Source organism: Condylura cristata, unplaced genomic scaffold (assembly GCF_000260355.1).
Source record: "Condylura cristata isolate star-nosed mole 26May11 unplaced genomic scaffold, ConCri1.0 scaffold00016, whole genome shotgun sequence".
NCBI lineage: Eukaryota > Metazoa > Chordata > Mammalia > Eulipotyphla > Talpidae > Condylura > Condylura cristata.
In genome coordinates, this window is record NW_004567117.1 from 15,769,767 (window position 1) to 15,796,979 (window position 27,213).

The following is a 27,213-nucleotide window of genomic DNA, read 5'->3' on the forward strand; positions in this document are numbered from 1 at the left end:
CAGCAATGTGTTTCAGTCAATCTGCCTGATCTGTTCCCCACTCTGCCTCTGGTGAATCCTGTCAGCCCCCACATCTCTGGCCTTCACCCCAGTTCTTCTATGCCTAAATAAATAAATTCATTATTTTTTTAAAATATAACTTTCAATTTGTGAAAAGCATTTTAGGAAGTAAGAAATTGAACACAGCATCAAAGTGACACTGTGTGGGGAAACATAAAGGTTAGGATGGTGGGTCACCTGAAAAACAAGGGGTGAAGAAGCTGCAGTTCGTACCCTGCCTGTCTCCAGTCCTTTCTGTCTCCTGGTCAGTGGGACATTAGAATCCCAGTTTGCAGGGAAAGTAAAGAGGCAACTGGCTTAACACTGGTCAGTTTAGATTTCTTTTGAACTATAAAGCATCTTAATGAAAGAAACCAGTGCCCATGTGATTGTAGCAATAATATTTTAAAAATCACATTAAGTAATTTCCCCCAAGGAGGAATACATAGGTGATGACATCTGTGGGGAAATCAGACATTTTCTTGCCTAAACTTTCTTTTTTTGGTACTCATGGCAAACTCAAAAAGATCCACAAAAAAGAATGCAAACAATAACATTTAAGACAAAGTCGTGCAGGTAAATTGCCTAGTGGCCTGAGATGATGCTGAGATTAGGAAGACTAATATAAACACAGAAATATTTCTTATTTTGACTAAACTGACTATTTTGAAACATACATAATACCTTACTACTAGACAAAAAATGAAGTTGAAAGAAAACATGGTTGGGTGCAATGAATTTATGTTGGCAGCTCTCACATTTATAAGAATAGTGGATTGGTGGGGATTGAGGAAGGGTGATGGGGCTTGCTATATATATGCCAAACTAGAATTCTCTGATTATTGACAATTTCTGGGCATCTGGCATGGAAGACTGCCCTTGCAGAAAGATTTCCTTGGCAAATGAAAATCTACCCCATGACTTTGAGCCAAAACCAAGCCAAAACCACATGACTCTGAGCCAAAACCAACTATGAAAATCGTATTTTTCAATGAGTGAGCAAATACTGACCCTCTACTATGTCTAACAGCACAGTGCTAAGCCCCATGCACTTCTGGATATATATTAGAATTTAAAAAGTAGTAATTCTTTAAATTCCTTCAATATATAAAGATTGTCCTTGCTGAAGTAGTTAATACTGCCCTGAAAAAAATCAACTATGTAAGTGGTTTTAAGAAAAATAATGGAGACTCATAGATGTTTGGGAAGGTAAAATGATTTTTAATTAGTATAACTTCCATCTTTTGAAACTGGTGGTTGCAAAGACCTACCTTTCACTAGGTAATCATGAAAAACTTAATATTCCACCACAATTTCTACTGAATGATGGAATTAGAAGGACATTATTGATGTGAAAGTGAGAAATCTAAATCCATTAATTTTCATTCACTTAACTATATTTAAATAATATTTAAATGAATAGTGGTCATAATTTAACATCAATAAATTTTAGTACTATGAATGATTACATTTTTATGTGTGTCTTTGAATTCTAAATTACAAATATCTGTATATTTTAGGTGGAAGTAAAACCAGGAACTAAAGCTTGAGGCAGTGCAAATCTTACCTGAAGTTGCTTTTTGTTCTCTTTTCTTCTCCACTCTCCCTGAAATGAGAAGGGGCAGATCAGTTGCTGGGTGGGGCTAAGAGAACATGATGTAACTAAGATGAACGTCCAGATTACAGCAATTTCCAAGCGCAATCACTATTTTAACGTTGGCCAGAATGCTTTAGAGATGATTGGGCACAGTAGAAATGGGTGAAAAATCAACTTATAAAAGTAAAAACATAGATCAGAAAGTATTCAGTATGCTGTTGGGTTTTTAAAATTTTGTTTGCAAGCATCATTTACTCAATAGTAAAACAACAAAGTACAAATCACCATAGAATGAATTGTGGGAGAAAATCTTAAGAAAATAAGATCATGGGCTCTTGCAACCTACTTGGAAGATGTAGGGCAAACAAATCAAAGTGAAATGAGAGGCGCTCCAGAAGGTACAGAATGGCTGAAGATGAAGGTGAACTGATTATTCATGGTGTCCCCATGAGCTTATGGAGAAAGTGGCATTTGGTCTGGATCTTGAGATATGCATGTGATTTGGGGAATATGAAATGGGGAAAGGTTTCATTCTTGGCAGAGGAGACAGTATGTGCTATGTAGGCCAAGGCTACGTCAGCGAGAGTCACATCTAGATTTGGCTTTAGGAAGCTAATATACAGGACCCTTTGCAGAGGAAGATAGTAAAGATAATTTAAAGGTTAGTCAAGAGGAGGGATGGATGCAAGAGGCAAGGGAAAGCAAAAATGATAAAGCCTGAAGGACTTGCAAAGTGTGAATCAGTTCAAGGGAGAAGTCAAGAAGAGCGGTCACCTAGGTGACGGTCTCAGAGAGGAGATTTAGGCAATGATAAACTGACGGGGCCATCGGAGTGATTATGATTAGTTTGGGTTAGAGGTACTGAGTTTGTAGTGCTACAGGAACATGGAGTGAGGGCGAAGAGATCAAAATGGAAATGGCAGACACAGAAAATGCCCATCTTGCTATAGTGGCTGGTGCTGAGGGGTTGATTCTGAGTGTAAAGGCAGACAGCACAGGAAGCTAAACTGAGGGAAATGAGCAAGAAAATGAAAGCACTATTTTTGTTTTGTGTTGGGCACCATGAGAAGAGAGAAGATGAAGCAGAGGTCCATGGAGTTCAGTAGAACCCAGAGCCATGATCATGAAGAAGGCGTTACGAAGTGTGGAGAGCATCCACTGGTGCTGTCGAACCGCTCTGTGGTTGCTAGGCTGTGAGAGAGCAGTTTTAGCAGAAAAGGAGTGGGAATACTAGAGAGAATGCAAGGCTGTAGAGTGAGTGGATGACCAGGGAGATGAGGCTGCGGCAATGGCTTCTCATTCAAATCAAGGTTTCTTGACAATGGGACACTTGAGCGAGTTTACAGGTGTAGATCAGGAACTCTGCACTTAGGCAATGGTCTGTGCAAGCAGCACGGCTGAGGTGAGAGCCTTGGTCTGGTGCCCGGAGAGTGAGGCCACCCTACCAGCCAGAACTTTCTTGTCAGCTGTCAGTATTCACAGATGGTTAGCTACTCTGAATTTGTGCAACACATGGAAGCTGCATGTAAACCTCATTTCAGCTTTTCTACCAGTCCTACTTGTCTCTTAAAATTCAAAATGTAAGGTGGAAAATGTACAATCTTCCCCTTGCACAGCTGCCAAAAGTGTAGAATTCATTTAACTGGCAACTTGATTAATAGCACATTCTATTCATTTGGGTGATTTCCAGAGGACTTGCTTGATGCAATTTATATCAATGATTCAAACGGATAAATGGCATGAACAGTCCATCTAAAGCTTCATTCATTACTAAGTGCAGCAGGGCACCTCTTTATTTCTTTTTTTTTTTCCTATAGGTAAGTTAATGTTTATCATGGATTCTAAATTTTTATAGACTAGAGGTCGCAAATATTTTCATGAATTAAAAAAAAAAACGCTATTCAAGCCCTGGATTAGAAAATGTTTAAAGAAAAAAATCTCGTTGGAAGGTCTGTAACTTGTATATGAATGAGTAGTAAATCCTGCACGCTGACAATGAGTGTATTGGAGACAAATAATAATAATGTGTGGTAGACAATCTCCATGCCGACCCCCGATCCCCTGCTTTGCTTCCAGTACTCAGGCCCTTGTGTATTTCCTTCCACAATGAATTAGACTTATTTGTGTAACCATTAAGATTTTACAGAAATGATAGGTGAGTCTCAATAAAACAACGTAGCTTGCATCTTGCTTTTTCAGAACACTCCCTCTAAGGGAAGCCGGATAAAATATGGTAAGGGCAGGAAGCTTTTTATGGAAAGACCTGTGCAGCAGGAACTCAAGTGTCCTCAGGGTGGTCCCCAGGAAAAGGGGAGGTTCTAGGTTCCTGCCCCACCCAAAAAGAGGGTGGTGCTGAGGAGAGAAGAGAAGAATCTGGAGAGGAGACTGAAAGAGAAGGAAGCAGGATGGAGAGCCAGAAGTGATCTGAGGGAGCCACATGGAGCAGAGAGATGTGAAGAAGTGGCTCGTTTCTGGGTCCAGGACTGGGTGAGACAGACATGGTGAGAGACCCATGAGAAGGTTAACTATTTATCTTGATTTTGATTTTCCTCTTTTCCTTCCAGACTTGTCTGGTCATTTCTGAACCTTTTTTATGGGTCCCCACCTGAAGGTGCTTTAGACTTGTGACAGCATCAAGCCTTGCTTTGGACCAATGGGTAGACTTACACACACGAGGGGTGGTTAACTTTGGGTGTTTGATTTAGAAACTATATTCTTTATCTTTTCTGTATTGCACACTAATTGTATTAAAGTTCCTTTCCATGAAGGGTCTTATGTGTTTTGTCTTCATGCGGCAGATGGCAGAATCTATTTAGAGCAGGCAGGTTTGCGGATTCGATGGTGCCCTCTCTCTGTGCACTATAACATCTTCTCCATGGCCAGTGAGGAACGAAGGCTTTGGCTCACGGCTACCATCAACTCACTAAGCACTAAGTGTCACATTCCAACCTCAGCCAAGCCTTTGAGGGCCTCAGCTCTGGTCAAAGCCTGATTACAATTTTATGGAAGTCCTTGACCCACAACACCCAGCAGCCACTCCTGAGTTCCCCACAGACACTTAGTGACTGTGAGGTGATGAATGCTTATTGTTTTAAGCAGCTAAACTTTAGGTAAATGGTTACACAGTTAAATAATTACACAGATAATTTTCTTATGAAAGCCTTATTTATTACTTATTTTCAATACCTATAGTGACCTTCATTGCAGCAAATCTGCCTTACTTCCTCACATGTAAGTGGGGCTCAGAAACTCTGGCATTTTGTGAGGATTAAATGAATCCACATGCAGAACCAAAAATAAATGAAGGAAACACAAAATGATGTTTCAGAAGAGAAGCTGGAAGGTTTTGATGATTTTTTTTTTCTTTTTGAGACCACAAATAATTTACTGACTCTGTTATATGAATGAGGTATAAAGCATAGTGTGGTATATTATTATTTTTATATGTTATTTTTTCTGTCATAGGAATCCAGTTAGATTTCTATTCTTAGTTACATAAACACCAACTTCCAAGTGAGAAAAAAAAAAACAAACTAGATAAATGAGACAGTGTTATATTGATCAAGGAACACAGAGATGGTGCTGCTTACCCAAGGACGAATTGCTAGGTTTTTTTCAGTCTCTTACTCTGCACTGGTGCTCATATTGGTGTTTACAGAAAGATATTTGAGAACTATGAGTCTAGTTGTAGGCCTACTGGAAGTCTCATGCAAACACGAAACCTAAGTTTTCTTCGTCCTTACACTCAAACTCCTATCCTGCCCCTTGGGCCATGGAGCTCTCTCGATGGCTCATTCATATCAGTCCTCCTCTTTCTCAGTGCCAGTGCTCTGGTTCATGAACTTGATGTTTCTTTCTTTTTTTTTGCCCTATAAGCTTTTTACCTGATATCATTAATCAGGGGATGTTTTTTTCATCTTATCTCTACTAAGGATTAAAATTAACACTCCCCAGTATGACATTTATTAGCTTGGAAGATTTGACCATGCCCTACCTTCTACTATGCTCCAGCAAGCACCATATGGAATGCTCATCAGTTACAGGCATCACATCTCCTGCCCCAACTCCTTTTTCATGGCTTTTCCTGCTTCCTGGAAAGTCCTGCCCTGTGTAGCTACCAAATCCCTGTTCATCCCTCCCAGCTGAGTTCAGATGCCAGCCTTGCTTTGTGCCAGTTCTTCCAACTCCTCACTCCCTGAAGAGTTAGTCATCTTTCTATGCTCCTTTAGTCCTTTACTTATACACTTGCCATAGCACCAACTTCAGTGTTTGGTTCATAATTAATTATGGTTTGTTTTCCCAACTGGACTGTGGCCTCCTTTGGTAAAGGGTATATAGCCTAGGCCTATGTTTCCCGATGCTTCGGGGTACCCTGAACACAAACGCCTGGGATTGAGGTGACATCCAGAGGGTTATGCAATATCCCAACCCTCTTAAAAGTGCTAGGAACGTGAAGTAAATTTTATAACATTAAGTGCAAATACAACCAAGAACAGTGCTTTTACCAGGTATTTACATTACAACTGACAACCGAGAAAGCTATTACAGTAGAAAAGTGGGTGATAAAATAACAGAGAGGCTTTCAGAATAATGAACCTGTGTTTTGCCCTAGTTGTATGCTTTATTTTACCACAGATTCTAGTTTAAAAACAAAGTATGGTTTGCACCTTACTTCTATTTCAACCTGAGGCAGCATTTCACCTGGAAGAAAGAAAAATGGACCACAATCTCACAAAAATGTAATTTGTAGGGTAAACATTTTCTTTCGAGAAAATGTATTGAATATTTAATTGAGTATTAAAGTTCTACATCTCATGACCATTTATCTGCATAAACTGAATCTTTATGATTTTTAAAAAACTACTATATATTTGAGGTTCCTGACATTGTTCTTTGGAGAAATACTAAATACATATCAATTTGTAGCACATTTTGATACTTCAGTACAGAAGCGCTGCTTAATCATATAGGCCCTTCTGATCTTTTAAATACACAAGCCCATAAATGGCAATTCAATGATGATCCACCCATGATGAGTAGGGACATTCGTCTCACAGCTCAGTATCTCACTGCATCTACTACTGTGTATAGCAATGTACATATGTAGTGTGTACACACATATATAGACACCACCATATATTATATGCACTACCTATGTGTGAGATGAATATACAGTATTTTTACATTTATAGTCTTGTTTCTAAAATATGATCTCTTTTCTTTTACCCTCTTCCACCTTTGTAAAATAAAGTCTGTCATGGAATCTTATCAGCCTTCCCTCAATGCACTACCAATTTCTCAGTAGCCAATTCTGAGTTTGTGCTCACTTGCAGGCATTTTATCTGCCCTGCTCTAAGAGGTATTATTAATCACATCCTGTTGCTAGGATACCTGAGAATGTTCATTTATGTCCGATGTTTCTTTGGCAAGATGCACTATGAAGAAGGCATAGAATCATGACAAGGAAAATTGCTGTGTACATGTTACGTATTTTAAAAAAGGTAGTGGAAAGGGGGAGGAGGACATAACTACCAAATAATATAACACTAAGTCCCATGAATTTTTTAATGTTTTTGTTACATCCAGATGTTCATGGGAAAATGCTGGCAATATTTCTGGATAATGAGAATTCCTAGTACTTCTATACTTCTGAGTTAACTAGGAAAAGTGGAAGGAGACCAGGCTTTAATTCTGTTTGCTTTAAATTCTGTTTCCTTAGAGAGGAAAGGGCTTTAAGACTTTTTCACTTAAGTGCCTCTATTACAGACAGGGTAACTAGGTTATAGTGCAGAGCCAAACTGAAACCCAGGTCACCTACTATTGCCATGTTCAGCTACTATCATGTAAGACTCATGGCAAAAAAGGAGACCTCAAAATGTGTATTTGGGTTATAAGACAATGTCTTTAAAATTATTGTTGTTTTGCCCTCAAAAAAGATAAACCCATGCCATTTGTAGCAACGTGGAGCTGTAAGTGAAATAAGTAGAAAGATAAATATTGGATGGTTCCACTTACATGTGGACTATAGACAAACCAAACAAAAGGTCAAAGACAAACCTTGAAAGCTGATTATAGATCTGAGGCATCCAGGAGGAGAGAGGGATGTGGAGGGAGAGAGATAAGGGTGAAACCAGGAGGGGGAAGAGTCCAATGACTATGACAAAGGCTACCAGAAGGGGGGTGTGGAGGGCTGGAAATAAAGGGGAGAGAGGGACCCAACAGAGGATCACTAGGACTTTCACAGTGTGTTTGGTGGAATAACATGCAATGCAGAGGTGTAAACCAATACCCTACAGCATATTTTATGAGTTAAATCAACATTACCTCAATTCTAAAAAATTAAAAATAAAAAGGCTATAGATTTTTGTATGTTGAAAAAAATTATTCCTGTTCTGTATATCACTATGCCAAAATTCCTGCTTATCAACTGTAATGAGATAATATGCATATACAAAATGCACCTAAATATAAAGATTATTTTTGTCACTCTCTTCTCACAGGGAACAGCATGATACAATGAAAAGAATGGACTTTGGAGTGAGACTTCCTATCTTAACCATGGGTACCTGGGCTGCGTAACCCTGGAAAGAATGAATATAGCGTCTTCTCATTACCTCTTAACTCTCTCCGGCTGCTCCTCCTTTTTCTCCTCTTTTCCCTTCCCTTCTCTCTCACTTTTGTGTGTCCCTCACACCTATTTCATGGGCACACACACACACACACACACCTATTTCATGGGCACTCTGATGATACATATATTATTTAATGTAATCTTCATGATAACTCCATGGAGTAGATGACCATTATTTCCATTTTTCTCTGGAGAAAGTGGAAGAGGAACAGTGAGCAGCAACCTCCACGCCAGCAGGTGGCGTTCACAGCCAACTCCATAGTAGGAGGTGGGGGTTGCGAGACTACCCTGTGAGCTCATGGGAAACAGAAGCACAGCTGGAACTTGGCAGTGAAGCTGCCGGGGTTATTGGCAGTTAAAATGCTGGTGAGGAGGGGTGTGTGTGGAGAAGCTGTCAGCTCGCCACATATGGCTTCCACTTGGATCTCTGTCTCTGTTCTGTGAACACTGTCTGGGCTAGGACAAGTGGCATCTGGCCTCACATCAGCCTGTGAACTCTCTCTCTTTCTCCCTGTGTAAACAGATCCTTTACTGTTGCTTCTCTCCACATGCCTACTTTGAGTGGAGTTCTGCAGTCATAGCATGTAGGTGAGGACCGACCAACTGGGTTAACCCTAGTCCTCTGGGTTTGCTCTGTTTCGAAAGCAGGCTCAGAAGATTTCTGTAACAGGGATAAGGTTCCAATTAGGGATCAGCAGGATGAGTACCAACCTAGAGAATTTTTTTTTAAAATCTTTTCTGAGTTATGGGCAATGGTGAGTAAGGTGTAATAACCATGGATGTTGAGTACAGCATTCAAGCTCTCTGGCTTGCACTCTGGGAATTGAGATAACATTAATTCTACTTCACCTTGTCATTAAGGGGGTTAGATAAATGACCCATTTAGTATCACTCTTAAGTGCTGGAGTCATGTTATACTGCAGCTTGGTATCTGGATCACATTAACATAGTGTATTGCTAGGAGTTTCCTTGTGAATATCCCATGTCAGGTAGTTCCAGCTAACAAATGATAGTTCTTAATATTCTCGCTAGCGTCATTTACTCAACTATTATAAAGTTCTGCTTTTGAGAGTTGCCTGTTAAATTTACCATTACTTCTCTCTCTTATCTTCCCTGAGAATTTCTAAGAGAAAACATGTTTTCTTCCTTTCTTAGTCCTTTTTCCAAATAAAAACTGGTTTGATGAAACACAAATTGACACGACAAACCTTTCCTCAATTATGAAGTAAGACAACATAATTTTAACATCTAATTTTAACATCTACCCATGTTTGATAGTAAGCAGGAGTTATGCAATTGTCAAGAGTCTGATACAGTCTTCAGAAGAAGGAAAAGCTTTTGTAGAAACTGGAAGACCTCACTTCCAGAGCTAATTTCTTATAATAAATGGTAGAACATGAAAAAGTAACTTCAGTTCTCCAAGATCCAATAATATCTTTAGTTGGACGTGTAAACGCTATCTTTAAATAATTCAAAACCATAAGGTAAGAGGCAGTATTGTGAGGGAGGAAGAAAGAAGTTTCACTGGGCCAGCATGAAGATCAACTGGTCTCAAGTGATCGATGTAAATGTATAAACCATGTATTTTATTTGGTTAATACTATGAAAAGCAGAGTAATTAATTTTATTTTTGCTTGGCTTGATGGTGATTTTGAAATGGCACCAGCCTCATCAGACACTGGTGAGGAGTTTGTGTATGATTGTGTCTGATCCTCAGAGCCCTGCTGCAGGTTTAGATAAACTCCACTTGGTCCTCTGTCTGTTTCTATTTGGTTAGTTGATATGTTGCTGGAATGCTTAGGCAAAGAGAGCCATTATGAACACATTGCATGCTGTGAGCTCCCGTCAGTGTGTACTGAGAGGCAGAAAATGGCCCTTCAGAAACATATCGATACAGATAGATCTGGGCCTCGGAGGTTGACCATCTGCCTTGGCCGAGTTAACACTCCATCTGTACTCCCAGCCCTGAGGTTTGCCATCCGTCATGGCATGTAGAAAGCCTGAGAAGAACTAAATGCTCAAAGATTTTCCCTGGGATGACCCCTATGCAAAGCCATAGTAAAATCAGTGTGAGAAAACAGTTTTATGTTGTCGTGGAAATTCTCAAGTACAAAAATTCTTCCCACTTAGATCCAACTGACAAGCACATAATTAATGTGACAAGCAACAGTTCCTTCCCCAACATTGGCCTGGGTGAATCAAATCTTAGAGCAAACCTTTTGATATTCAGAACCTGTTTCTGTGGCAATCATTTATTGGCAGTGAAGGTTTTTGGAAGACCTTTAGATGTTGAAGTCATACTGGCAAAAATAAATACCTCATGGTTGCCAGGTCTTAAACACCTCTGCAAAGTGGGAATGCTAGTTTTACTAATGTATGTTTCAGTTACTGATTGAAGCAGGAATGTGTGTATTTGTGATTCTTTTATGAAATTTAATGTATTTCTGTTAAGTTAGGTATGGATAATTATTTTTAAATGATTTAATATTCTAAATCTCTCTGGATGTTCTAGCTATAGGAATGAAACAGGAATAGATTATTTTATAGAATAAAGGATCATTTTATAATTGCATATGTTCACTTTTGGGCCACAATAAAATGAACATGTATTAAGTGGTCGAGTTGACTTCCTTCTCTGTTGAATCTGCCCAGGTCTTAGTAACTCACTTAACTAGTGGAATACATTGGAAATGCTAATTTATACGCCTGGGAATTAAAAATCAGGTAAGTTCCAATTCTAAAGTCTTTGAATTCTTACTCTAACAGAAGCCAATCCCAGTGTAAGAAGACAGAGTCCCCTGAGACCACCATGCTGCAAGGAAGCTCAAGCCAGTCACACATGAAGCCCACAGGAAGAAAGCTGTCTGCACCAAAAATGAGCAGCTGTTAGTTTTCATAGCCTTCCCATCTCAGGTTCCAGATGGGTGTGAATGAGGAAACCATGCTGGACATAGATCCTTCAGCTCCTACCACCTCTGCAGACACCATGAGGATAAGAGGCAATGAGCCCTGTTGAACACTTTCCAGATTCATAACCCACAAAAACTGCAAGCAAAATAAATGTTTTATACCATTTACTTTTGGCATAGTTTGTTATATAGCAACACACGTAAAAACTCCTTTTCTGTTTTCATGATGATCATATTTACTCTTGTACCTATCAATATATACTAATATATGTATTGCTATTTTTTCCCTTAAAGCAGATTCCTTCCTTCTTAAGATTTTTTGGTCTGCATTTCATTATGCAGGATTTTAGCATGACACATTTCCCTTTTACACACACACACACACACACACAACCAAAACCTGTTATTAGGAGCATGGTTTGAGAATGCACAAATTAAAAAGACTTCCAACAAGTCCAAGTCCTAGACAGGATGCGAGAGGAACCCTAATACAGTGTTGCTGGCAATATAAATCAGTGAAGCCAATTTTGGAAAACAATCTGAATTCACCTTAAAAATCTAAAAATGGTAATAGTGCATGACACAGCAGTTCCATTCTTAGGCATCTATCCAAAGAACATGAAAACATCGATATAAAACTGTATGTTCTACATTGTTTATTGCAGCATTATATACAATAACTAGGACATAAAAGCAGTCTAAGTGCCCACTTACAGAGGATGAGAGCAAGAAGATGTGGTATGCCCACACCATGGATACAGTTAAGCCATAAGGGAAGAAAAAATGTTGCCACTTAACAGCAAAATAGAAGGATTTTGAGGGAATTCGGTGAAGTAAAGTAAGTCAGAATGAGAAAGAGAAATAGTGCATATTTACATACATAATAGGAGGTTGAACAAAGTAAAATCCTTTTAAAAACTACTGTATATTTATAAATAAATAAATAAAATATAAATCGACTGGACTCTAATAAATGCAGTGGCTCTTGAGTTTAGAATACAAGGGGAGGAAGTATCAAAGGGGTCTAAGAAATGGGGGTGGGAAATAAAAATAGACAAAATATATGTTTGCCTTGTACAATTCATGAACACATCATGGTCATAAGAGGACTTAACACCTGGAAGTTAACACACATATGTACGTGGGCGCACACACACACACTCAGAGGGAGTATGGTTAGTCGATGTACAATCTGGATAGATTAATGTGCATTTTGGTTTTTATAAAAGTACTACAATAAAGACCTGTGTTCAAGTTACTGATCAGCGGTAAAGGGGGAGCTTTCTACTTACTAGTATTTTAGAACTGGTATAACATCCACTGGGGTACCCATTGGAAGCAACATTTGAATATTCATTCCAGGCTTCAAAGGCTCTATTGCTTACAGTTAAAATGATATAGAAACTCTGTGAATTGAAACGCTGAAAGGATTTAACAGCAATTTCTGCTAAATAATTAAAAATTATCTTATTTTCCCTGGGTAGATTTACTTTTAAGGGATAAATTAGTAGAATCTATATTGAATTAAGAGCTTTAATATTACTTAGGGTTAATTTGCTGTATGAAGGCAACAGGGAAACATCTCATTATGAAAGGCAATGATATGAGTCCAATCAGAATCTGTGCTGGTGAAGTCAGAGTTAGTTTATTTAAAGAGCAATTTATTTGGCTAACAGACACACACTCCTGCCCAGCTTTTCATCTGGAAGAAACAGCCACATTTATTGTTCTCTCCCATGCTCTTAATCATCACCTAATTAGCTTGTGGAGAAAGCTCGTGAAGGTCAAAGGTGAGTATAATTTATTCTTTGATGTCAGCAGCGTTTCACTTCTGCTGGTGATGAGTTTTTGCTTTTCATCTTGAAAAAAGTCTTCATCATACTCATCTTTTCCTTCACACTGACCTGTACCAAAGTTTTTAGCCACAGACATTTAGGGAAGCTCATATTTCACAGGCTAACGGAAGGAAATAAGGAAAGTGTACATAGATGAGTGAATACTGATTTATTGTTGTCAGGCATTGCAGGGGTACTTTGTAATCTTGTAAAAACTAGCCTCTGTAAGCCTGGTGGACTACCTGACTTTACTAGAAAAATTGTTAATTATCTCATATATTTTATATGTTGGAGAAAGGCTCACCAACACTTGGAGAAAGCAAAAAGAGAAGAAGCATGGAGCTACCAAACACTCGAGCTACTGATGACAAGCAGACAGCTAGGCATTTTATGTCTGCAGCACTACTATAAAGACAATCAAATTCACAGTCCAGGGAAGGAAGGTTGGCTCCTGAGATGGCCTCCAGCAGGGGCTGGAAGTGGGTCTTTACCTAATAATAGAGACAGAGTGGGAGACACTCCAGGAGGGAAGAGAAATAAATATAATCTGAACACCTAAGGCAGTAAGCTCTTTTCTGGCAAAATCTTTTATCAGTGTTCAGAGTGAGATAGTGATTTTAGAAAAAGCAAGCCAGACACTGACCCAGTGCAGGAAGTTACTCTTTCAGATGCAGTCTGCCTAGATGCCAGCAGTATGGGGGTGGCAGTAGGTGGCCACAGGGAAGGATTGGGGACATCAGAGTCCCCCAGTGGTCTTCACCCACCAGAAACATACTTTGAATTTGCACAAGAGTAAGACTCTGGCATTCTTAGGGAAAGACAGTTACTTTCTAACTTTTTCTGTGTAATAGGGCAATTCCAAGGAAAGGGAGGTTGCAAGCTCCCTGACCCACCTGAAAGAAGGTGAAGCTGCTTTGGCAGGTCAGTGAAGCTATCTGAGGAAAGACTGAGCGAAGGACAGGAAAAAAAAAAAAAATCCTGGCTGAGAAGTGGAGAGAGCTGGAGAATGAAGAAGACCTGGATGGGACACATGGGGTAGAGAATGGAGTAGAGAGACATGTGAGGAAGCTGCACTTCCTTCTCAGACTTGCACTTGTCTGATACTTAGAAGACACAGTAGACACTTGAAATGTAACAGGGTGGTCCCCAGGAAAAGGGGAAGTTATAGGTTCCCTGTCCCACCCAGAAGGAGGGCGGAGCTGAGCAGAGAAAAGAAGAGAAGGAATCTAAAAGCAAAGGAAGCAGGATGGAGAGCCAGAAGGAGACCTGAGGAAGCCACATGGAGCAAAGGGAGCCATGTGAAGAACTGTGTTTATCTCTTGACCCTGGACTGGTTGAAACAGATGTGGGTGAGAGATCCATGGGGAGGTTGACTATGGCAGCGTTAATATTAACTTTGAATTTGCTCTTTTTTTCCCAGACTTGTCTGGCCATTTCTGGCCCATTTCTATGGGTCCTGGCCAAAAGGGGCTTTAGTCTTGTGGCAGCTTTCAGGCCTTGCCTTGGGCCAATCCCTTTTGGGTGGACTTCTGCCCACGAGGGGATGGGTAACTTCAGGTGTTTGATTTAGAAATCATATGCTTTGTCTTCTGTGTTGTATACTCACTGTATTAAAGTTTTCATTAAAGTCTTATATGTTTTCAATTGATGCAGCAGATGGCAGAACCTATTTAGAACAGGCAGGTTTGGGGGTTCAGAGGTGTCCCTCTCTCCCTGCCCTATAACAGAAAGAGGCAAGGATGTGGGCAAGAGGCCATAGGCTGACGGACAGTGGTAGCCTTTATCTTGATTTTGATTTTGCTCTTTCCCCTCCAGACTTGCCTGGTCCCTTCTACCTCTTTCCTGTGGGTTCCCACCAGAAGATGCCTTAGACTTGTCGCAAGCTTTTGGGTCTCAGGATGCTGCTATGGGCCAACCCTGTGTGGATGGCTGGGCATTTACCTACGAGTGGATGCGTAACTTTGGGTGCTTGATTTGGAAACTGTATTCTTTCTCTTTTTCTTCTCTTTACTACACACTAATGGTATCAAAGCTCCTTCCATTGAAGGTCTTACACAATAGAGTATGCTTTGTCTTGATGCAGCAGATGGTAGAACCCATTTAGAGTGGGCAGGTTTGGGGGGTCCCAGGGTGCCCCTTTTTCTTCCCTCTAACATAATACAAAAGCAGATAGAACTGAGTGTCTACCCTTCATTTTTCTGCTTAGTGCTAACCCTCTTCGGGAATGAAAGAGAGTAACACTGCTACCAAATGAATCCTCAGCAATTATCACTGTCCCGTTTTTTGCTGCAGTGGAACAGGAAGGTCCCTTCTTGCTCCATCAGATAAGCATTCCTACCTCTTGCATTTAGTCAGTCTGTCTTCGTGTAGTCTAAGGAAAAGGAAGGATATTGCTAAGAAGATGATAAGGAAGAGGAAGTTAAACATCAGGTGTTAACCAAACAAGCTGGTGAATCTTCATATGCCCACATTAAAAGGACATGGACACTTAGCCAGCTCCCTTTTGTCTGACTCCTTTGTATGAAGGCCCCTGCCCTCTGTCAAAGAGCAGGAAGGTGGTCCTCAGTTTGGCAACAAATTAAGCTATTTCCCCTTTTTTTGGCTAAGGGAAACTGAGGCAGGTATTTGGTATCAATTTGATACTTCTGATCAATAATGTGAGATAAATCCTGTTGAAGAAACTCATTAAAAGGTTTTCCTTCCAACAACAACAACAAAAAAAAAGATGGGAGGAGATATCTTTTCTTTCTGTGGATATTGTCACATTTGGATTGTGACACCTGGAGCACAAGGACAAAACCCACACACAGCAGAGCTGGCCAATGGGCCATGCTCAGCATGATATCACTGAGGCCCTGAATTTGCAGATCATCAGTCACCCTACCTCAGGACTTTGTATTGTGGGCTAATCCTTTTTCTTTCTTTCTTTTTTTTTTTTTGGTTTAATTTTTAGTTACTTACAGTTGAAAGCCTCTATATTCTACACAGTTTAAACATGAAATAATACCCCATGCTAAATAAGCTGAGGATGCTGGACAATTACTTAGCTAAGTACACTATGATAAATAAACAAGAATAAAACCTGAGGGCCCTCCTCAGGTTTTAACCCCTTTAACAAGGGGTTAAAGCGCAGCACTATGAAGCTATCCACAGCCACTGCAGCATGAGTTCGATACCTAGCTAGGGAACTGACCCATATGGCATGGCAGACCTCTACTGTTTGGCCTGCTGCTGCCCTCAGCAGTGTATTTCAGTCAGTCTGCCTGCTCTGCTCCCTACTCTGTCTCTGGTGAATCTTCTTCTCACCCCCTGCACCTCTGGCTTTTACTATAGTTCTTGTATGCATTAATAAATCTTAAAATAATAATAAAACCTGTAGGAAAGAACACTGCCTTTAAGATAGCCCTAGGGATCATGGGACCGCAATTCAAAGAACCCATTCTTGTTCTCTTCCCAACAAATCACCTGCATATGTGGTGAGGTGGGCTAAGGTGTTTGCCCAGAGTCCACGCTTTCCCTAGACCCTGCCCTGGGATGACAGTGTCCCCTGGCCAAATAACCCTGAAATCCTGTAGGAACTCTAGGGGTACTCTGCCCAGATCAGATCTCTAGAAGGAGGTGCCAGAATGCACTTTTGGATGTAGACCCTGAGGGGTGTTCAAAGCCTGGAACTTGGGTGTGTACAGACCCCAATGCATGTCCCCGGGCCCTTTACATTGCTGGAGGGGTTGTGATGAAAACAGAACAGCAGGCCTGTGTAGCTCCTCAGCCCCAGACCCAGCAAATGGCAGGGGCAGGTCTGTCAGGGCACAGCAACTAAGGACTGTAAACCAGAGCCATTCTACGGGGAAGGAGAGAACAGGAGGCGAGAAAGAGCACACGGGACTATGGTGACGGCACACGGGTGAAATGGTGGTGGGAAGTCATGGGGATTACAATCGAGATGAAAAAAATGTACAAAATGGAGAAGGGTGTATATATATGCACACACATACACACAGATGACATCACCATGCTGAATTATCACAACAGTTTGAGAAAGGGAAGAGGGTGCTATTCTTTGCACAACTTATAAATGAGGAAACCAGGGAGACTCAGCGAGGTGAATTTACTTCATATATCTAGTAAGTGTTAGATCCTGGATATGAGTCCAAGACTTCAAAGACCACCCTGTTTGCCACTTTCTCCTTCCCTCATATTTCCTATGACATCACAACTAATTTGTGTATGAAATTAGGTGACACAGCTGGATTTGTTACCCCTTTCATTTGCAATACAGTATCACAGTTTCTTATTGGAAGGAAAACAAACAAAAACCCAGAGTAAAGTATTCCCTAAGGGGTTAAATGCAAATAAATTAAATTCAATCAAACTTATATTTAAATGAATCACTGTCAAAAATTTTTAAATTTAAATATTGAAAACTCTTTAGTATACTGTTGTAAAGTAGATAAAGTGGAACAGGGTTGGCCATTTTTCCTCTCAAGGTATTATAGGATACAAATGATCCACTCTCATTTGTATAAAGCGCTGTCTTAAGTCTTTTAGAAATGGGTCAATTCTATTCCTTTTTCTTTGTTGTGCAAAATATGTAAGTTTTTCTTTTCATGAAATTATCTGAACTGCCTGCTTACATAGCCCCAATCTGTCACTTTGATTTTAAATTCCCCAATTCACTATTTGCTACAGATTTTAAAATCGGTTATGAGGTGATTTGCATATTTCTTTTAAAAAATATTCTATTTTATCCTCCAGTTGAATCACATATATTTAAATCTGGGTTAAGAAGGTGGAGGTGGGACCAGGAGGGGTTGCAGACCTTCACACTATTGCTTTTCATCTTTCTTGGGAGAACTCTGGATGGAGATTCCTATCCCACAAGTGTAGAACCCACAAGCCACTTACATTCTCAGGGAGACATAAGAGATTGCTCTAAGAGTTGGAATATCTATGGGATGATATTTGATAATTTAAAAAAATTCTGTTGTGACACTGACAAATTTTTTTTTGGGGAAAAAAACTCAAATCTGAGTATTAACAGGCAAGCTGATCTCAGGTTTTGACAAGGTGATTGGAAATCCCGGGGAAGTGATTTTATAGGTATGTAAAATACACATATATTTCACAAAGTGGAAAAAATTCAGAGTGAAGAAAAATGCTACAAGATCCAGATTAAACACTTGTAATAAATAAGACTTTCAGTGAAAAAAAAATGTGGGTTGTGATCTCTGCCATCACCTTCAGAGTTAGCATGTCAGGGTCAACCAAGAACACGCTGGCTTCCAAGAACACCTACCCATTTAGAGGCCACCATGACTAATTCAGGCACAGCACTCTTACTTACAAGTAGAGCAGTAAGCTTTAAAAAATGTTTGTTTATCTATGCATACAGAACTGGGGTACAGGCCAGAGGTGAAGGGGCAGTGAGAGGACTCACCAGAGACAGAGTGGGGAGCAGAACAGGCAGACAGACGAAATATACTGCTGAGGTGAGCAGTGGGCGAGACAGGAGAGGTCTGCCACGCCATGTGGTCACCTCTGGGGCCAGGAATTAAACTCGCACTTAAGTGTCTGTGGCCAGCTTACAGAGAGGGCCTCAGAGAGTAACAAATTTTTTTTTTTTTTTTTTTTTTGGTAGTGAAAAGCACCATTGGGGCTTTAAGTAAAATGGCAAGACCAGCTTCCATGCAAGATAGTTCAAAACCTAGATTTTTGTTCAAATGATGCCCATGCAGATGAATGAACTATTCATGGTAAAATATGCGTTTGGGGCATAACTTCAGTTTTTGTCATTTCAGAAATACTTGCCAGAACCACACGACAGTGCCAACACTGGAAAGAACAATGGACCTCAAAGGCCTCTTCTGGCCACTTGATCTTGCCTGCAGTGATGAGTGAGTTTTACTCTGGCTGGTGCCCAAAGATCTCACTTAACCCCATATTCAGTAAGACTGCTTGGGGTGAGGCTGGCACTCCTCAGGACACACTTCACCTTGCAATGCACACACAATTTGAAGTTGATTGCCTATGGCTCAGGGCAGGAGGAGAAGAGGCCAGATGAGCTAGATCATGTAAGTCATCTCAAACATTCCCATGCTGCACATGGACTTCTTAGCAGGGCATGTAGGGATACACAACCCTAGCAAAATGCTTAGTTTTGGCACATACCAGTAAGGGCTCTAATGAGGGAATAGAAAGCACTCACCATCTGGAGGTCTCCTTCCCATGTTTAAGTGACAGAAACTCTTCTGTAGATACTTATTATCTCTAAAGCTGGGTAATTCCAGGCGTTGGAATTAAAATGTAGACGTATTAAGAAAGTTTATGTTGCAAAGGGTTAAAGTGTAGCACTATGAAGCTCTCCATAGCTATTGCAGCACAAGTTCAATCCCCTGCCAGGGAGGTGACCCACATGGTGCGGCAGACCTCTCCTGACCCACCCACTGCTCCCCTCAGCAGTGTATTTCGTTAGTCAGCCTGTTCTGTTCCCCACTGTCTCTGGTGAATCCTCACCGGCCCTGCACCTCTGGACTGTACCCCAGTTCTGTATGCATAAATAAATAAAAATCTGTTATTGAAAGCAAAACAAAAGGCACGTCCCTTCTGCCTTCTATGGGTGGGGTATCAATGCCATCTCCAGGGAAGCCAGCTTTCAGGACAATTTCCTAACAGCTTAATAGACTAATTTGGATTTTTTTTTTTTTTTTATGAAAGTGAGACTCCAGGAAGAGTTTAGTTGAGAGAGTATGGGGACAAGGAAAGGTAAGTTTTCTGTATAACAAAATAAGAGAAATTGTGTGGTTTTATTAATATTTTTTGAGAAGCTTAGGGACCTTGCAAAAAGTAAAGGAGAAATGGTGGTTTGTAAAGGGAGGGTTGCAGTAAACATATATTATCTGGTGATCAGTTGAAAGTTAAGAAAGAGTACACCCATTAGGAAATTCTGCCTTGGAGATGGCTCACACATGTCTGAAACCATAATGGCTTCTATTAATATGCAGATTGTTGGTCCATTATTTTCAGCATAATAGTGTGTGTGAGGATGGCAAAAGGCAATGAAGACTTTCAAATCTGAGCAACAAGATCAAAAGGAAAAGAGCATGTGAGACTACTAGTCATCTTTTCTTTCTTGTTTTTTTTAGTATTAATTCTTGGTGCTCACATGTTAAAGTAGAGTAAGGGTCTGCATTTGTCAGACCCTGAAAATCATCAGATTGAGGCCAAGTGCTTTCTTCTTTTATATTTCCATCTCATCATGTAGAAGCAAAATATGAAACTATTAGACTTATAAAAATAAATGTTGGATATTACATAGTTAAGTTTGAATTTCAAGTCACAACTTTCAAACCCTAGTAAAACAAAAATTAGTCTAATTTCTTCAACTTGTCAGAATCACAATATCCCCCCAAATGCCTAAACTATTCACCTACCTCCTACCTTCATTATTCATTAAAGTACTTTGATTAGCTGTTGATACTTTATATACAATTTCATGTAAATCTAGTTATTTTTCATTATTTTCCGATTTGTTTTAACATATGTATTTGTTTATTTGAAAAAATTAAAATTTCTAAAGAGACTAAACCCCAATAAACTTTGTAAATGTCATGACTTCCAGGAAAGCATGATAGTCAGTAAATATCATCAAGTCTTCATAATGATTATTTCTAAGAAATCCTTGCACTTCTGGAGTAGTTTCTATTTTGTGTATATGATCTTATTTGGTCTTGATGCCTTTTTTTTTTTTTTTATCAAGACAGACTTTCCTACATTTAAAACATTAAATTCAAGTTATTATAACCCAATTTTCTAATTGCTTCCTTGAACATAAAACAGTATCATTTGTCATTGCACCACCCAATCAATAGTTTCTTAGTTTAAGCAAAGTTTCTGATTCATATATTCACCTATGGGACGGTCTCTAGTTGGTTATTTGGCTGATAAACTGTACTGACACTTCACCATAGCAGATTTTTTTTTTTTTTGAAATCCATTCAGTTCAATTTTGTTTAGAAGATTAAGCATCTCTTTGGAGAGCAAAATTCCTAGATCAAAACTGACATTGCATTAAATTTACAGGGCGATGCTTTCTGGTTTGGTAGTTATGCTTTAATAATATTTTGTGGCAGCAACAACACACTGCTGCCTGACATTTTCCTCCTCTTTAGAAATTTAAAAAGAAAAAATGAAAGGAAGAAAAGTAAAAGAAAATAAAAAGCTTTCCTGTAACAGGGTCAAAGGAATTCAACTGCTAACACAATTCTGTCAGTTTCAATAGAGGGAAAGCACCCAAGACATTTCTTTTTCATTTATTTATCTTTTCTTTATCATACCTTTTTTATGGAGAAGTGGATTGTTTTGAGCATTTCTAGCCTTATACCCTACCTCCACTGTTCTATAGGTCCCATGCACCCCATTAAACGAGCAGAATTTTAGGTAGTTACTATGCATTTTAGAATGTTAAATATACTTAAATTGATAGGCTATTTGATTTATCCTAAATTATCTTTCCAGTTTTTAGTTTATTATGCTTGTTTCCCAGCCTCCCTTCTTCCTCACCCCAATTATTTCATTGTAGCAACAGCAGGGCAGATCTATGTACCAAAATATAAAGCAGATGGGACTTTTTAACAATGTGTAAGAGCACAAGCAAGTTATAACTATTCCATAATATACTACTATGGGGACTTAAAAAAGATCCCCCTTTCCTCTCTTTCATGCATGAAGACACTTATAAATGTTTCCTTCTCCAACTTATATCTATGCTACTCTCTTCCAATCACAACCTCAACCATGCCATTACAAGGGAAAACCATTAAGCAATGATAAGATCTTATATAGAATACAAATATTTTGTGGAAATGTGGAGAAAATAATAGGAACATATATAAAGAGAATAATTTCTTTATAAAATTCATTTCGGTTGTTTATATTTAAAACATTGTTCTTGGAAATTAAACAAAGTTTGCCAGTCACAACTTATGAAACAGCATTTTCTTTTGTCAAAAGAGATGGTCAATTTAACACTTTACCTTTTCATTTGACCATCAGAATAGATGCAATAAAATACTGGACTGTATACATTTCACAAATAAGATATACTTTCAAAAATAGGTAACCCTAAACAGGCTATCAGAATGCCTAGAAATTCTTCCAGGTCTGCTAAGGCAGTTCTCTTTCTTATTCTTCATTATAAGCATTTCATACCTTCTTCTTCCACTTAAAAAGGATATCACTCTGTTTCTTACTTTACAAATTAAAACAGACATTATAGGGCCCTCCCTGGTGGCACAATGAATTAAAGTGCAGCACTATAAAGCTATCCAAAGCCATTGAAGTACAGAGTTTGATTCCCAGCCAAGGAAGTGACCCACATGGTGCAGCAGATCCCTTCTGTCTCGCCAGCTACTCTTCTCAGCAACGTATTTCAATCTGACTGTTCTATTTCCCACTGTCTCATCCCCCATACCTCTGGCCTGTGCCCCAGTTCTATGCATAAGTAAATAAAAATCTTTAAAAAAGACATTACATAGACCTTCCACTCAAAGTCTGTCAACACATCTGTAGTCTTGCAATTCCTACTTCAATTTTTGTCACAATGGCAGAATTATCCCTTCTTTAATACACCTTAACAGTTTCCTAATATAGCATTATAATTCTAAAAAGCAGTAATTCCACATGAGAGAGTCTCTTATATTCATTACTTTGGTTTTATATATTTGTGAGGCAACTGCAAGCTTTTCAAGTAATTCATTTTATAAGATATTCACATGGAAAAAATGAGAAAATATGACTTCTTAAAGGCCAGAATAATAAAAATTTCCTCCAAAGTTAATCTTATTCCCACACTCTTACTACATAGGAAATCAGGACGCTTTCATTGCATATAAAGTCTTGATAGATCACACACAACAGCTATTATATACACGGCACTGTAAGCATGCTATAAGCTAGTGATATCTCTAGAACATTTGTTGAAATCATAGGACTACATGCAATGAGATTCCAGTTCCCAAATTCCTGCTTTATTAATTTGTTGTGAGCTTTTAGTTAGAAATGTCTTACGTTGCTGAAATGTGAAACAAGTAGAATCAGGAGTGAAAAATTAAGAGTGATTACATACATGAAAATCACAATTTCAGAGCTACCAAAATCAAAATGGTACGAGACGCAAAGAGCAAAAGTACGCTCCTAATTTGAATTTTAATAAACCAAATTGAAACAACAGTGTTCTAGTCTTCTCAAGTCCCAAAGAGGTTGAAAATAAATGATCTTGAGAACAATGAATTTAAAAAAGCAGAACAGAGCCTAGCAGCATCAATACCTGTAACCTGTTAAAGACCTTAAAGTCACCTATTTTATAGGAAGAAATGAAACTTTTAGTCTCAAGCATCTTGTCTGCCTACATTTGCCTCAGAAAGAGTTAACTCCAGGAAAGATCAGGTTAATATCCACTCAAGAATAAATCAAATAATGACAGTGGTCTTAAGTTATATTCAAAACTCTCTTGCAGCTACTATCTTTCCAAAGTTCGACAATTAACACTGATCTTACTAAATTTTTTTCTCAGAAGCATCTAATATAATGCACTGAGTTCAGATCAGCTTCAAGGACTTCACACTTAACACTGTATTGTCACTTAATAATGTTTGAACAAAGGGCTTCCATTTTTATTTTGCACTAAGACTAACCACAAATAATATAACCAGTACTGACCAAACTAAGTACAAACTAAGAAACTCTGTATCTGTCCAATAGGAGGCAGAATGTGATCAAACTTATAGGCACAAAGTCCTTCATGACTCTCTGCTGCCTATCAGGTGTCAAACTCTCAGGTGTCACTCAAGAGCTTCCACGATATCCTTTTAATATCTGAGTCCACATTGAGTTTACTTGACTTCATTCATTCCTTTGTTTGTTAATTTGTATATTTCTTAAAACTCACTGTATCTCCAGTCTTCTGCCAGGTCTTCTAGTAGCTATAAAGAGAAGAGGGATGAACTGTCCTAACTCACTTTATGTTAGAAATAACTTGTCATTCCCACACATTCCTTGTCTTCTGTAATCCTTCCTTTGCCAGTTATGTGGTTCACTTTCTGCATTTTCTTAAATTCATCCCCACTCTTAACCTGATTTGCTGTGTGTTACCTAAATTTCTCAGGCTGCCTGGTAGGTTTGGCCAGAGTTAGGTACTGATGAAAGTAGCCAGACTGTGCCACTGTCCATCAACCACCACCACTCTGAAAAGCGGTTTTCTGAAAATTCCATTGTCCAATTGGTCCGGTTCCTATGGGATAGCTCCCTCCCTCCACTGTCCCAGATGTTGCTGGTCATTCTCAGCCAACTGGCCCTGGCCACTGGGATGCAATGTTACTGTCTTTCCAGCTGCTCTTGCTAATCTTAGGGTGCCCTTATATCTGCTATTGGGCTTCTCAGCATTCCAACACCTATGTAACTATGATAGCTCCTCTTTTTCTAATTGGAGCCTCCTCTAATTCTGCCTCCTCTCTACTCAGGCTTCTATTATTGATATATGTCAGTATTTCACTTACTCTTCAAGGCACAAGTCCAATGTACCTTTTACAAGTCTCTTGTATTATTTAAAACATCTCAACTCACTTGGTCATTGCTTATGTGACGTGTCTACTGTTTGTGAGCACAGGGCACACTTGAGAGTGAGGAGTCATACTTAGGAGATTTCTCCTAAAACAAAAAGCTATCAGGGGCTCCATAAATGCATTGTTCTATACCTCTGTGATAGCAATAGATAACAGATACTCAATCTTTTATTTTTTCTTTTGTAGAAATTAATATCTCCATTGAAATATGTGCATTTGTGATATGAAAAACAATTTTGGAAAATTGTCAGGATAAAACCGACTGTATTATTAAGCTAAAAGTGACATTATTATTCAATATATACAAATACTGGGTAGGCGCTAATATAATAGAAGTCCTGTTGGGAGTCTCTATTTTCCCAATTATAATAAGATTGTCATTTACAGACATCTTCATAATTAGTATAAACAGTTTCTAAACTTGCCCTTCTTCCTACCAGATATACACACTTACAGATGACATTTTATTTTCAGCTGGACTTCTACATATTTGCAGTCTCTTATATTTGAAGAAGCTAGCTATTCCTGCTTACCATGATGCCTTCGTATGGAAGTAGGATGAATTTTGACTCAATAGTCATTTCCATATTGCCCGGTGTGAAGATTGCTTTTGATTGGGTTATAGCTGGGCATTGGAGAGGCAATTTACAACTCCAGCTCTTAAACTAATAGCAAGCTTGTGAAGGCTTTGTTCAGAAAAAAAAAAAAAATTCTATTGTGGGTTGCAATGTACTAGCTTCATCTCCCTGCTCTGCTGCCTTCTGGCAGTCTGCAAAGAAGCTTTGTTGTTTGAAACTAGGATGAAGTATATCCTGAAAACCTTAAAGCCTTGCTTCTGGCATAATTGTTGGCAGTTCCCTCACTTCGGGATGCTGTGTGCCCAGCGTTGTCAACAACAGTATCATGATTTGCTTGTTCCACTGTATTTATGATAAACATTGAAGGCAGACCATCCAAATGCCAAAGAGCTTCTTCTTAGCAACTTCCTGCCAGAAAGGTAAACTTTCCAAAATTTACCACAGCTGATGACATGGCTTAAATTTGTAAGGGAGCATATGGGGTCCAGCTGTTGAAGTTGCAGGCCTGGGTGTCTACATGGGTGACCTGTAGTACATGCGGGTCAAGCTACAGCCTTAACACTCAGCCCCACAGAGAGACTGGTCCTGCATGACCAGATGCTCAGCTACAGAGATGAGATTCCAGAAGTCATGCCAACTCCTTCTGCAGAGAGGGGGGCAGCTTCTTTCTTAACAGATTCATTGGCCTTGTGTCCCAAGACTCTTGTTTATATATTTAAAAGTCGGTGATGGAATCAGAAGCTTTCCATAAGAATTCTTGTTTCTCAAGCAGGAGGTGTTTGAGAGGTTCAACTCAACTGTGCTTAGCTTCTGGCAACTCAAAGCACAGGATAACAAGCACATTGTCACTACTTAGGACTCATCAGATATGAAGACTCTCAGGCCACTCCCCCAGAATCTGGATCTGAATTTTAGTGTGATATAGGTAATTTGTACGCACAATGAAATTTGAAAACCGTTGACCTGGATCACCAGGTGACTAACTCAGAATAGCACTTGGGCCTCCTCTCTCACTGGTCTGTGGCATAATGTCTGCAACAACCAGCAGGGGGCATGGGAGGCCCCAGTGACTTGGAGGAGCCACAGCATGTACATTTGAGGGGCTGGGCTATACAGGTAGATGCAGGTCTGGTAAAGATTTTCCATCATTTTCTCTGGAGACCAATGCGCATGAAAATGACACCACCATTAAGGCAACAAGTTGAGCTAGCTCAGCGTAGCATTCAGCTGGTCAGGTCCAGCTCAAGGTGGAAAGTGGACCCCCTCAGACTGAACAGCCCAGCCTGTAAACAATTACATGTTGATCCTCAAACAAAACAGGTTTGAATTGCATGGGTTCACTTACACATGTGTTTCTATGTAAACAGATGGCATAAACTTATGCTAGTGATACTTACAGCAAACTACTACATATTTTCTCTTATCAAAATTTTCTTTTCTCTCTCATAAGAGTACAAAATACAAACATATGTGTTAATCGATTGTCTATATTCTCCAAAACTAACAGCAAGCTCTAAGTCATTAAGTTTGGAGAAGTCAGAAGTTACATGGGGATTTTTCTATTGCATGGCAGGGAGGAGTACTCTATTCCCTGTGTTAGTCAAGGGTCAACTGTGTAGGACACACTGAGGTGGCATCATCAAAGAGTAGGACGTTAGGACAGGTTAAAAGCAACAGTGGGACTAGAAAGAGGAGATTAGTCCAAACAATCGAATTCTACGGGTGATCTGGGGCTACTGCTGAGATCAAGCTGTTGGGAGAAGAGGCAAGACAGTCATTGTGTGGACTGACTTTTAAGCAATAACAAAATTCCACTCACTTTTGCTGTCTATGCAGTCTTCTTCCCCAGTGAACTGTGGCTTCTGCCATGTAGTATATCTTAAAAGAGTATTTAACTTAATTTTCAGAAATACAGTGAGCAGCAGAACTCTCCTGTCTTGCCCGCTGCTCCCCTCAGCACTGTACTTCATCAGTCAGCCTGTTATGCTCCCCACTGTCTCTGGTGA

General features: G+C 39.4%; 1 protein-coding gene across 1 annotated transcript in view; it reads right to left on the bottom strand.

The window, feature by feature from the left end:
* The window catches only part of CHST9 (carbohydrate (N-acetylgalactosamine 4-0) sulfotransferase 9), a 218,012-nt gene that overhangs the window by 112,620 nt on the left and 78,179 nt on the right, over positions 1–27,213 (bottom strand). Inside the window, exon 3 of the mRNA XM_004683803.2 lies at positions 1,607–1,645. Coding sequence (XP_004683860.1) covers positions 1,607–1,645 — 39 coding nt within the window. The remainder of the gene's footprint in view (positions 1–1,606; positions 1,646–27,213) is intronic.